Below are 13,001 nucleotides of genomic sequence, written 5' to 3'. Positions count from 1 at the left end.
AGCTTTTTAATTAAATGTCACTTTAGGGACTATCTCATGGAGGTTCACCTTGTAATTGAGATGACTGCAGGTCACAAACTCCTATCATTAATAAAAACCCTGCGGAACGTATGTGCGTTTTGTACCGTTTGTTTTAAAGGAAGTCCTCTGGAGAATTGTTGGAAATTGTATCGTTTCAGGTAGCGGATAGTGAGCATTCGTACTTTCTAGAACCACGTTTTTTTCGATTCCCGAGTTCTGGAATTAACATCCAAACAGTATTTTTCCAAGCTCAATTTTCTCTGTCCACTGGTTGCTGGCCTAATGCTCGAGTGGTATCAAAGGCAATAAATTATAGAAAACTTCATAGCAATAATTCATATTTTCTATTACGATTTTGATTTTCATGAATTCTAAAAGTACGCCATCTATCGATGAATTTCACAACTCTAATAAATTCGTGTCACTAAGTAAGTACCTACCTAGTCATTCTGTTGATTATTTTTTATTTGCACCTGGGGTGTATTATTACCATTATCATTATATATAGCCAGCGAATGAGTGATATTTATTTTAGAGGTCGTTACTGAAATGCTGAAGTACGTAAATGTACAATGTACATCTTACAAGCTTGTGATTCTACAAGTAATTAAGTAATTTTCCTTGTTCAGAAAACTTATTTTTTTACTACTCCTTGATATTTTACCATCTTAGACTTTTACCTTGGGAAATTGTTAAATTTCAAAATAATCCACTATCCGAATACAATACCCCAATACCCTATTAATTTTTTTTAATAGGTTTTTATGACCTGGTAACTAAGACCCTTAAGTCATATCTTTACCCTATTATAACAAGGAACGTATATAGATTAAATACCTGATATTAAGATTATATAGATTACACATCAAAATATTAAACTGTGACACAAATTTTAAGCAGTGGTTGTCATAAAAGAATCGATTAAAAAAAATTTTTTTTTTCATAATTCTTAAAATAATCATCTCATTCCCTTTACAATGGCTTGATTTATGTGATTTCAGATATCTAATTGTATATCATAAAATATTAGCCAGAAGTTAAACTGAATGCGTACTTACTTCTAAAGAGGAAATAGTCAAACTAAAACATTCGAAATAACAAAATAGCTCGATGAGGACAGACGTCTCAATCGATTTATGATACAAAAATGCAGTCAAACAACTCTAGTAGGACGTTGAAGTTTGATTGTGTGCGTACTATACGCTAGTGATTTGATGGCCCACAAACAATTTTATGCAAAACGATTAACAATTTGATTTGTGTATTAAATATACATTCATTTTACTAAAATCCATCAAAGGGTTCCATTTAGTTTTAGTTGAACATATAATTCTGGAAGAACATTTCATTAACGCGCTATTATGTGAGCTAACAACTGTAGCTTCTTACTGTCTAAACAAACAGCTGTACTTGTGTGCCTACACACTTGTTGCACCTACTTTCAAAGACAGAATTTTACCTAGTACCTGAGAAAGTGAAACTGTTATTATAAACAAATAGTGTTTAATTATAGTGAAATTCGTTTAATTTACAGTTAATATGTGTATTAACGTGAGGAAACCCGACTTTAAATCGTTATCGTAAAAGTTCGTTACGATGCACCTGCAGATCGCTGCATTTAATTGATTGCATCTTATAAATAGAGCACACAATGGTGTGAGCGTAATCCTGTTATTTTTCAACCAAGTGCCATCAACATAGGTGAAACAACACGAGCGAACAAGTCTGAAGGAATCAAGCCAAAAATGAGTCATATGCGGTCGCTGGCATGTTGATGTTTTGTTTTTTACGAAATACCAGATCGATGAGTAAAATCATGAATACAAAGACCACGGCTGTATAGATAAGTCATATGATGTCTTCTGAAAAATGTTTTAAATTTGGAATACCAAGAAAAACGTGTTGTTTTGGAGGGTTTTTATTTTAAAATTTTGTGTAAAATGTCATAAGGTTGCTTTAAAAATGGCACAAAGCTCAGTGGATTCAGACAGATTGTCTTCAGCTGGAATTTCGACACATAGTTCTGGTACTGCTGGAAATGTAGGAGGTTCAGTAGTGGGCGTGAGAGCTGGAGAACCAGGCCAGAAAAGACAGGATGAAGATGACTATGATTTGGGACCCCTGCCTCCGATGTGGGAAAAAGCATTCACACCTGCTGGTGAAGTTTATTTTATTGAGTAAGTTATCAATTAATTCAGTACAAAACCACAGCTTTATTAATTTGCAGCATATCAAATTACACAGAAAAATGAATAATGTCTTTAGTATCTCACATGTGTTCGTATCATCTTCAACCCACAGTAACAACACTGGTACTTCGCACTGGCTTGATCCAAGACTCGCAAGGGTCCGTAAACACTCTCTAGGGGAATGTGGTGAAGACGAGCTGCCATATGGCTGGGAAAGAGTGACAGACGAACGTTATGGTTCATACTATGTTGACCATATTAATAGAAGGACCCAGTATGAGAACCCTGTACTCCAAGCAAGAAGATTAAGAGGTATGTATGATTAATATACTACAAAGGTATTGCTGTACATTATGATTTTATTAGGGACTCTCTGATACTTTTATATACATTTATTAAATTTAATAAGTGTTAGTAGATTTGTTTGTTGTTTGTTGCTGACTCATCAAAGCAGGAGTATGGCAAATTAAAAATATGACATTTTATAGTTTAGATTTGAAATTAAGCTGTACTCAAAAATAAAGAATTAAAATATTATTCATTATTCATATATTATTCAGATTTCATTTTCAATACCATTTATGATAAACTAATAAAAATAATTAAATCAATGTAATATTCATTATAAGCTCAACCAGTGAAATAATACTGCTTATTATATAGATAACTAGAAATTTCAAACAATTAAGAACCTTTTATTGTAGACTTATATTATTTTGGTTTGTGTCTGTTTTTCTTTGAGTAATATGAATCATCTAAGTGGGTTGAATGAATAGAATGACCTATTACTTATTCCATGAAAGTTGTTTTCCCAAAAGTTTTGTCACAAGTTCAAGTACAGAAACTATGTTTATCTTCAATTTATTTAGCTAATTTGAGTTTCAAAGGACCAGCCAAATATTTATAATTTCTTGTAGAAAGTTTTAGGTTTCGTCCCAATAACTGATGGAACTATGAACTATGGACTAACGGATGGCTCGTATTTTTATATTGAGCTCTTCAATTTCAATCTTTTTTGGGCATTATAAATGCATACACAGATATAATGTATTGTAAACACACATGGGTTGGTATCGCCAACCTGGTTGTTTGTCTTGAAGTGATCCGGTTACCTGTTTGAAGAGTGCGACAGGCATTCAATGTAGTTAATGACCTTTTCAGTCTCAGTTGTACCTTATGTATTGGTCCATTCGGGTAACCCCTGAAATCCAGGTGGGAGGTGAGCTTACTTTTTTTTAAATTGCTTCTACAGGTAGCTCATAGCTCACCTAGTACTATATGATCTCCGGAGCCTATATATATCAACTATGTTAATGCCTCTCAGTTTTTACAATACAACGCCCCACCCTTCAAATCGAAACGCACTTCTGCTGCACAGCAGAAATAAGCAAGGTGGTGGTACCCACCTGTGCGAGCTCACAAGACGCTCTACCGCATGTACTACAATATGTAAAAAGCCTTCTAAGCTACATTCTAAATATTGATGTTGGCAAGTGAAACAAGCACCAGAAGCCAATTTAGGTTCAATTTTTTTTTAAATTTGCCTCCAACGCCTTAGTTTTTGATTTGGCCAATGTCACAGTATGCACAAAAATGACAGGTGCTTAGAAAAAAGAACTAAATACAAATAAATTTGATCAGTTTATCTATACGCAAATCTATCATTTTAAGAACAGCACACTTAAGTTAGACTAACTACTTTAAAGATAAATATTTATTAAGTAAATAAAAAATTACATAATATAATATTTACATGTTTAGAATATACTAAAGTTAATAGAGAATTAATCTTAATAGGCCGGGGGATGTATTTTGGAAGGATACCATAAAGAGGGGACACGATATTGGGGCAGTCAAAGAAAATGTGCTCATCCTATAACCATACCCTCATCCTATAACCACACCCTCATCCTATAACCATACCCTCATCCTATAACCACACCCTCATCCTATAACCATACCCTCATCCTATAACCACACCCTCATCCTATAACCACATAGGGTTAATTTATTTCCACTCGTTACCGAGTTGTCCGATGTCCGTGTGAAATGTGCCACATATATCCCCAGCGTTTTCCATCAGACAATCTACACTTTTTTTTATCTTACCTAAGCTGCCCTGAGAGGCTATATCAGCGTCGCCTTAACTAGTAGGTGAGCTCACGGGGCTCAAACCTGATGACGTTGCTAGCACGAACCCTAGCAAGAGCCGTGCTTCGCAGCAGAATCTACCACCGGATCGGAAACGCGACCCACTGAGAAGATCCGGCGAGAAATTCAGTGGGCTGTGTCTGAGGTTTAATTTACTCGTCGATCCCTTCGTCGCAAGCGACGGGTTCGACGAGAACGATGTTTGAGGTACCTAAAAGCACCATTAGTGGATCGGGAGGATCCGAAATGACGTGTTTGGGGCGACGTCGACTGCTTTCCATTCTGTCCGCATCTAAACCTTAGTCTTAAGTAATAACTCAATACAGCTAATTCATCTCTTAAACGGACAAAGTAAAAGCAAACACGTTCACTAAAGCGTAACGCGGCATTAATTTTAACGGTATGCATATTAAATGGTTGCACTCACGCAATTAAATAAAAACACCGTCGTATGTCTTGTTCGGAATCTTCAAATAATATCTTTATGGTCTTAAAAGTAGAGACTATTTTTCATTATTTGATTATTATTTCTTTTAAACCTTTTAGTTTTAGTAGTTAACTAGTGTTGGTTGTTTGTGCTGTTTAGTAATGTCTTAGTTTAATGACGTACTAATTGGACTTCAGCCAGTGCGTGTCTTTATCAGCTAAAATGGATTGACACGCTTACGGTCCAATGGTAATTGATTTATCCACCTTCTCCGGTCGTAGCCTCACTGCTGAGGATGATGGGCTTCACAAAAACGATGCAGCAAACTCTTCCGCTTGCTATAATCTTCGGATTGATTCTTTGACATTGGCACTTTGAGTTCTTTAACCATCACGTCTGACCAATGTGTAGGGCTCTTACCGTCTACACTGCCCTTAATTTTTCAAGACTATCTGACCGCCAGCATATCCGGCTACCGGAAGTTAGACAACATAATATTCATTGATAATGAATGTCTCATGGTGAGCTTTGAGACATGAGGTCGAAGTCTCATTATATAACGGCTGTCCCAAACTTCTAAATGATACGTATGACATTCGCGGCAGCAATACTGTGCTACCTATCCGTTCGGGCTTACTTCCCTACTATCTGTAAATCACAGTTGGCGACCTCAATTCGCTGGTACAGGTAACCCTGCTATAACACGGTAAATACGTACCTACAAAGTTCCGTGTTGTGCGGAACCGTGTTGTATATACAAGACTAGAAGCCAATACAAAAAGTAGAGTATTTTTTCCGAATGAAACATCTATACTATTATTATAAAGCTGAAGAGTTTGTTTGTTTAAACGCGCTAATCGCTGGAACTACTGGTCCGATGTGAAAAATTTCTTCAGTGTTAGATAGCCCATTTATCGAGGAAGGCTATAGGTTTACTATACTTACTTACTTACTTACTATAATAACATCACGCTATAAGCCCAATGAATTGATAACTTCCTCTTTTGAAGTTGGTTAAAAAGCGTGATTTCGGTACCTTAAATAACTCCTTAACATGCTATTATTCAAAAATATTTTCACTTTCATCGTAAATTAAGAGGCGGGTAAAATTTAGCGTTATGCCGAAGTAACTATTTCACGTGGACGAAGTCGCGGGCAAAAGCTAGTTTCAAATATGCTGATTTCAGAAATAAAGCAAAAGAAAAGGATCATTCATAAACTTGTTTAGAAATCAAGCGGAAAATATGTTTTGTCCATTAATTAAATAATCGAAAACTATTTATTATTTTACAGCGGAGAAACTTGCTGCCGAGAACACCACTAACGGTCAGTCCAACGGCCCGACCCCCGGGGGAGAGTTGCGCGGGAACAGATTAACAGTAAACCTCACTAAAGGACCACAGGTTCGTAACAAAAGAATACTTTAGACAAAGACCCACGAAGGGCTTTCAGGGACACGACCTTCACCAATGAAGTATGCGACTAAGAAGAATGACAAATTTATTTAACGCTGTTTTTATATTCCTACCTATGCTGATAGCCTTGAGAGGCTATTTCAGCTCCTCCTTGACGTGTAGGTGAGCTCGCGGGGCTAAAACCGGGAGTGTTGCTAATATTGGCCCTAGCAAGAGCAGTGCTTCGTAGAATCTACCACCGTATCGGAAACGCGACCCACTGAGAAGATCCGGCGAGAAACTCAGTTGGTTGTGTCTATGGGTTAATTCACTCGTCGAGCCCTTCGTCGCAAGCGACGGGTTCGACGATGACGGTGACCGGTGCTTGTGGTACCTAAAAGCCCCGTTAATGGATCGGGAGGATCCGTAATGACGTGCTTAGGGCGACGTCGACTGTTTGCCATTCGGTCTACAGGATCGGGTATGAAACGCTGTAATAAATCAGTGAGGAACAAAAACTAAAAAAAATTATCCCATCTGACTCATTAATATGTAACGGTGAATACGATAAGGTAACAGCACAGTCGTGGCATCAGCGCGGTCCTCTGGTAGTGGATTCACGAATTAGATCCGAAAGCGCAACTGTACAATTCGCGATCACTTTGTAATAAAGCAATGAATTTTTTTTTTTTTTTATGATTTTTTTTTTTTTTTTTTTTCCTACCTAAGCTGATAGCCCTAGCGGCTATTTCAGCGTAACCCTAACTTTAGTAGGTGAGCTCACGGGGCTCAAACCTGACGATGTTGCTAACACGAACCCTAGCAAGAGTCGTGCTTCGCAGAATCTACCACCGGATCGGAAACGCGACCCACTGAGAAGATCCGGCGAGAAACTCAGTGGGCTGTGTCTGAGAGTTAATTTACTCGTCGAGCCCTTCGTCGCAAGCGACGGGTTCGACGAGAACGGTGACCGGTGCTTGAAGTACCTAAAAGCACCGTTAGTGGATCGGGAGGATCCGAGATGACGTGTTTTGGGCGACGTCGACTGCTTTCCATTCTGTCCGCAGGATCGGGAATGTAGTTACCGGCGGCCACGATGAGAGGGTTCTCGTGTCGTGCCGCTTTATCGAAGTGGCGCATGGACGCCGACTGAAGATACTTACTGATGGACTCTAAGTCCAGGTCGTCATGGAGGTCGACGTTCCTGACGAACCACGGGGCTCCGACGGCTATCCTGCAAAAACGGGATTGAATAATTTGAAATGTTTTTAGGTGTATGCGGGCCGCGTGAGCGAACACTACACTTGCATAGGTCATGACGGGGCGTATGCAAGTTTTGTAGAGTGTCACCTTATTTCTAAGGGACATTTTACTTCGCCTACATATCATCGGGTAGAGACGTCCTAGAATGAAGGCGGCACGGTCGCGTACCGTCTTAATGTGGGGGCGGAATGTCATCCTACTGTCGAGGGTGACGCCTAAGTATTTGACCTTCGGGGCCCACGGTATGGGCTGGTCGAACATCGTGATTGGGCGAACGGCGGGGGCGGGGGTGTTGACGCGCCTAGTCGGGAGGGGGATGCTCAGCGTGGTGTTCGGAGGGCGACCCCTTTTGAAGAGCACCGCTGTGCTTTTCGTGGGGTTGATGTCGATGCGCCACTTCCGGAACCACTGTCCCATGGTGGTAGCTGCGGTCTGAAGTCGTCGATGAAGCAACGCCTTCTTCCTACACGAGTAGTAGATGGCGGTGTCATCGGCGAAGAGCGCCAGATGGGTCTCCGGAGACCGGGGTATATCATTGATATACAAACTGAATAGTAACGGGGAGAGGGCGGAGCCTTGCGGGACTCCGGCTGTGACGTGACGGGGCCGGGAACGCGTTCCCTCGACTCGATATCGGAACGAACGGTTCGACAAGTAGTCTCGTATGATGAGCACGAGCCTGTCTGGCACTCCCATGTTATACAGTTTGTATATCAAACCGTTGTGCCAGACTTTGTCGAACGCCTTCGCTATATCGAAGAAGAGGGCTCCTGTCGGAATGGGTTTCCGCCTGTTCAGCCCTAGTAAGATGTGCTCCGTGAGGCGGTGCACTTGATGGACGCACGAGTGTCTGGCGCGGAATCCAAACTGCTCGTCTATCAGAATTTTGTTCGCGGATACGAAGTCCCAGAGGCGTTTACGAAGGAGCCGTTCGTATAGTTTGCCTATCGCCGGGAGGAGACTGATGGGGCGGTAACTCGCGGTTTCGTTCTTCGGTTTGCCCGGCTTGTGTATGCCGATAACGTCCGCTTCTTTCCACGCCGCGGGAAAGATGCAGTTCGTCATAGCAGCATTTAGTATGGTGGCCAACATCGTTATCAGTTGGGCTGGTAACAGTTTAAGCGCGCGGTTGCGGATGCCGTCGGAGCCGGGAGCTTTCCGTGGTTGTAGGCTATCGATCGCCTCCTTGACCTCGGAAGTGGTAATGGGGGGTAACGCGTCCGAGGGCGGCAGGGAAGCTCTGCGCTCGACCTCCCTGTCGACGAACTCGGTGTGTTCGGGGTCCGCGTGTTGAGTGCTGGTGGTGCACTGCTCTTGCAGTGCATCGGCCAGCAACTCTGCCTTGTCATCGTCATCGTAAGCCGGTGATTGGCCTGAGGGGCGTACGAGAGGCGGCATAGTGGCTATAGTTTCGGACTTGAGGGTCCTAGCTAGTTGCCAGTATGCTTGGTGAGTGGGCGCGAGTTCTTCTAAATAACTATCCCAGTTTTCGTTTCGGGCGTCGCTTAAGCGGGATTTGACCTCCCGCTGTAAGCGACGCATCCGAGTCCGGTTTGAATCCGTGGGATATCGATCGTAGGCCCGGATTGCCGCGTTTCTGATTCTAACGAGGTCCCTAAGATCGGGGGAAAGTCTGATGCGGTGGAAGCAGTCCTCCACATCGACTTGTTTCGAGGATCTTATGATCGCCGTCGAGACGTGATCAGTGAAGATGTTTATGGATTCGACGGTATCCTCGGGGGATGGAGTTGAATCCGGGCCGCAAGGGAGGATTGGTGGAGTGGTGTCAGCTAAGCACGTGCCCAGCTTCTTCCAATCCACCATGGTCCTCGTATCTGGTTCGCGGTTGAGTGGGCGACCGAGCTGCATGACGACAGGTCGGTGGTCTGAGTCGAGTTCTGACATTGCCTCGATGGAGCGTAAGCGCAGAGTTACGTTCCTCAACAGTGCCAGATCTATTGTGCTCGGACGACGCGCGGCGTTGTACGGATAGCACGTGGGGGTCGAGGGGTTGAATATTTCGAATGTGAGGTCGTCTATGAACGCGTCGAGACGCCTACCGTTCACATTCGTGCGATGGCAGTTCCACCTAGTGTGGTGGCAATTTAAATCGCCTGCCAGGATGACCGCGTCCCCCATACCGAACAGTGTCTCGAGGTCACTGCTCAGGAGGGGTTTGTCAGGGGGGAGATAAACGGATGCGATGACGATCGGCTGGTGTCCCGTCAGCGCGATGCGGCACACTGACGCCTCGATATGTAAGAGCGAGGGAGTATCGAGAGGGACGCAGTGCAGGGCCCTCCTATAGTAAATGACAGTCCCGCCCTTGCGGGCGGAGAGTCTGTCATTCCTAACCATGACGTAATTCGCGACTTTGGGGTCGCGACGCGAGGGCTTTAGGAAGGTCTCCTGCACCAGAAGGATGTCGATGAGATTGTCACGGAGAAACTCATATACTTGATCGCGCTGACGCGCGAGTCCGTTAGCATTATAAAATGCTAACTTTAAGGAACGCGGTTTTTCCCTACCGTTGTTGGCCATTGATTACCGGTAATCAAGCCAGCGTACGCTGGACGGACTCGATGACGTCCATATGGTCGAACGTCGCGTATAGGCGGTCATCGGCCGTGACTGCCCTGCGCATGGCGTCGGCGAACGAGCGCATGCGATCTATATTTATCGCGGCGATATAATCACGCACGATTGAAAAGTCGTTTACGGCAGGCCGCGCGGGGCCGGGGCGAGGCGCGGGACCGGGCGCGAGGGCGGGGCGCGGCGCGAGCAGGGGCTGGGGTGCCGGTGGTTTCCCTGCCAACGTGAGCGGCAGCGGTTTTGCCCACGCGGAGACGGTGGGCACCGGTGCCGGCACGAAGGCAGGTTTCGGCGCGCGGGGCGCCGAAGTCTTTGGGCCGACGGTTTTAGATGGCGCGTTGGCCAGACGCTTCCGCGGGGCCTTGGGCCATCCGCGGTAGTTGGCTGTGTGGCCCTGCTTCTGGCAGAGCACACAGCTCGGCGGTTCGGTCGCGGTCTCTTTGACCCGCGAACAGTCGGCTGTCGCGTGGTCACCGAGGCACTTTACGCACCGCGGACGCGCGTGGCAGTTGCGCGCGGAGTGGCCATACAGTTGGCACCTATGGCACTGACCGGGAGTGCCTTTTTTGTGTGGGGCCTCGACGGTGACCCCTGATAACCCGCAAACGGTGCGGAGGCTTGAGGCAATTCGTTTGCCTTCGGCGGTTGGTTCCAACGCGACGAGAACCATGTTATACGCGAATTTATCGCGCCCGCTGTGCATACGGTGCACACTTATGATTGGGTACGTTTGCCTGATTAGGTCTTCCTTGATTAGCTCGACGTCGAGCTCTTTTGGTACTCCGCGTATTACTACGCGGAGCTCGCGGTCCTCCTGGAGTGCATAGGTGTGGTATCCTATGCTCTCCTTTCGGAGGTAAGAAGTGAGGGCCCTATGGTCGCCCGGCGTTGCGACCTTTATTTGAATCCCGTGCGCGAGATTACGCGCTTGGGAGTAGTTGATTTTGTTGGCCGTAAGGGCCTGGGATACCCGGTTCCACGCGGATTTTTCACGTAGGATTACGGGCGGGGGCGCGACGATTTTGTTGACGGGCGCGGGTTTCGGCGACGGAGTTGCGCGGCGAGGGGAGTCGGGTGTGACCACGACTTTAGGACGCGACGCGTTCGCGGCCTTGGGCTGTTTTGGCGCCGTGGACGGTTCCACGGCACGGGCGCGTTTTTTGCCGCGCGTGACGGTTTTGAACTCATCCGAGGGTCCGGGTTCCGGGCTGGCGGCCGACTCGAACTCCATCTCCGACTCGGAGTCGGAGCCGGAGCTCGATGCCGCGCAAGACGCGATCGACGCGGGCGCGGGGGTGGGGGCGACATCGGCGAGTCTTTTTATGATGGTGAATGGTTATGTAGCAAAAAAAGCTTATGTAGGAAAAAAAAACATAAAATCTATGTATTAGCTAGCTGACATGTCAGTAAGCTTCCTTGAATTGCTGCCAAAATCTGTAAAAGAGCTTTAATTTAATTGGATGAACGATACGAAAGTGCTTAGAACAAGAAGAAATCTAAAAAACCATTTTCTTAATTATAGGAAACTTCTAAAGAATTTTTTTTATTGCTTAGATGGTTGGACAAGCTCACCTGGTCTTAAGTGGTTACAGGAGCCCATAGACATCCACGACGTAATTGCTCAGGCGGAACGTGACACTTTTTCATGCGTGGAACCTGTTGTTCATCGATTTATAAGATTCGCGGGCCCAAGGATTTTAGGGCCCACCCACTAAACGACTCCCCTGCACTCTTACACCCGACGTCCGATCTCCGTCCGGGGTCAGAACTTGGTCAGAGTCCGCGGTCAACACTACAACGAGTACCTAACCTAACCTACCCTGTGCGTCTTGGTTAATAGGCCACGTCGATAATTCGATCACCGACTGTTGCTGTCTATCTCTGTGTATGTAAATGCGATTATTCACCAAGGATTAATTAAAAAAAAAAGTCAATGATTTTATGAACAAACAAAAAAAAAAACAATTGCAACACATCAACAAAAATATGGAAATCGCTTCGTATTGTCGATATCGTATTTCTTGTAATTAGAAACTGCTGTATAGTCTTGCGGTATCTTCATACAGACTACCCGTGAATATAGATATTAAAACTAGGTTTCTCGTAAAAAAAGCTTTTATAGGAACTCGTGTGTGGGTTCTTTTAAGTACCAATATCCGGATATATGACACATGGATACAACAGATACCAATAAATAATCCAAAAAAGTAGTCAAATCAAAATAACTAGTGGTCCCACGGTAGTCGAAATTAGACTATAATTAAGTGAAATTATAAGTTTGTACACTATTAAGATTCTATTGTCAAGACTATTATACTTCTATAATCACAGATTTCGCCAAGACTTTAGACAAACATTAATAAAGACCAACAATACTTAATCTTTTTTTTTTAATTGGTTAGATGGGTGGACGAGCTCACCTGGTGTTAGGTGGTTACCGGAGCACATAGACACCCACAACGCAAATGCCGCCACCTACCTCGAGACATAAGTCCTAAGTCTCAGTTTTAATAGTAAAACGGCTGCTCTACCCTTCAAACCGAAACGCATTACTGCTTCACGGCAGAAATAGGCAGGGCGGTGGTACCTACCCGTGCGGACACAAAAGAGGTCCTACCACCATTATAATGAGTACTTTTTGAACTCGATTTGTATGTTATCGATTACGACTATAGTAAATAATATGTTTTTTTTTATTTTCTTTTCTTCCAGGGTCTCGGTTTCACGTTGATCGGCGCCGAGGGTATACCGGAAACTGAAGGATACCTCCAGATACGCAGCATAGTCCCGCACAGTCCTGCCTGGATTGACGGTGCGTCTTTTAATCCTGTTCCAATCAATAGCGTCAATCAACCTAAGTGTGTAAAAAAAAAGATATGCTTAATCAGCAATACCGAAGTAATAATTAATTTCATATTTTCATGGATGGAGTGCGTGAATGACGAATGAGAGAGAGGAGGAATG

General features: G+C 44.2%; 1 protein-coding gene across 1 annotated transcript in view; it reads left to right on the top strand.

The window, feature by feature from the left end:
* Nucleotides 1-1,186: 1,186 nt before the first annotated feature.
* LOC110385385 (membrane-associated guanylate kinase, WW and PDZ domain-containing protein 2) overlaps nt 1,187-13,001 on the top strand; it is a 40,229-nt gene continuing 28,414 nt past the window's right edge. Inside the window, exons 1-4 of the mRNA XM_038020865.2 lie at nt 1,187-2,198; nt 2,323-2,522; nt 6,082-6,191; nt 12,750-12,849. Coding sequence (XP_037876793.1) covers nt 1,984-2,198; nt 2,323-2,522; nt 6,082-6,191; nt 12,750-12,849 — 625 coding nt within the window. The 5' untranslated portion in view covers nt 1,187-1,983. The remainder of the gene's footprint in view (nt 2,199-2,322; nt 2,523-6,081; nt 6,192-12,749; nt 12,850-13,001) is intronic.

This window comes from Bombyx mori, chromosome 27, assembly GCF_030269925.1.
Source record: "Bombyx mori chromosome 27, ASM3026992v2".
Classification (NCBI taxonomy): Eukaryota; Metazoa; Arthropoda; class Insecta; order Lepidoptera; family Bombycidae; genus Bombyx; species Bombyx mori.
This window is presented reverse-complemented; position numbering and strand designations above follow the sequence as displayed.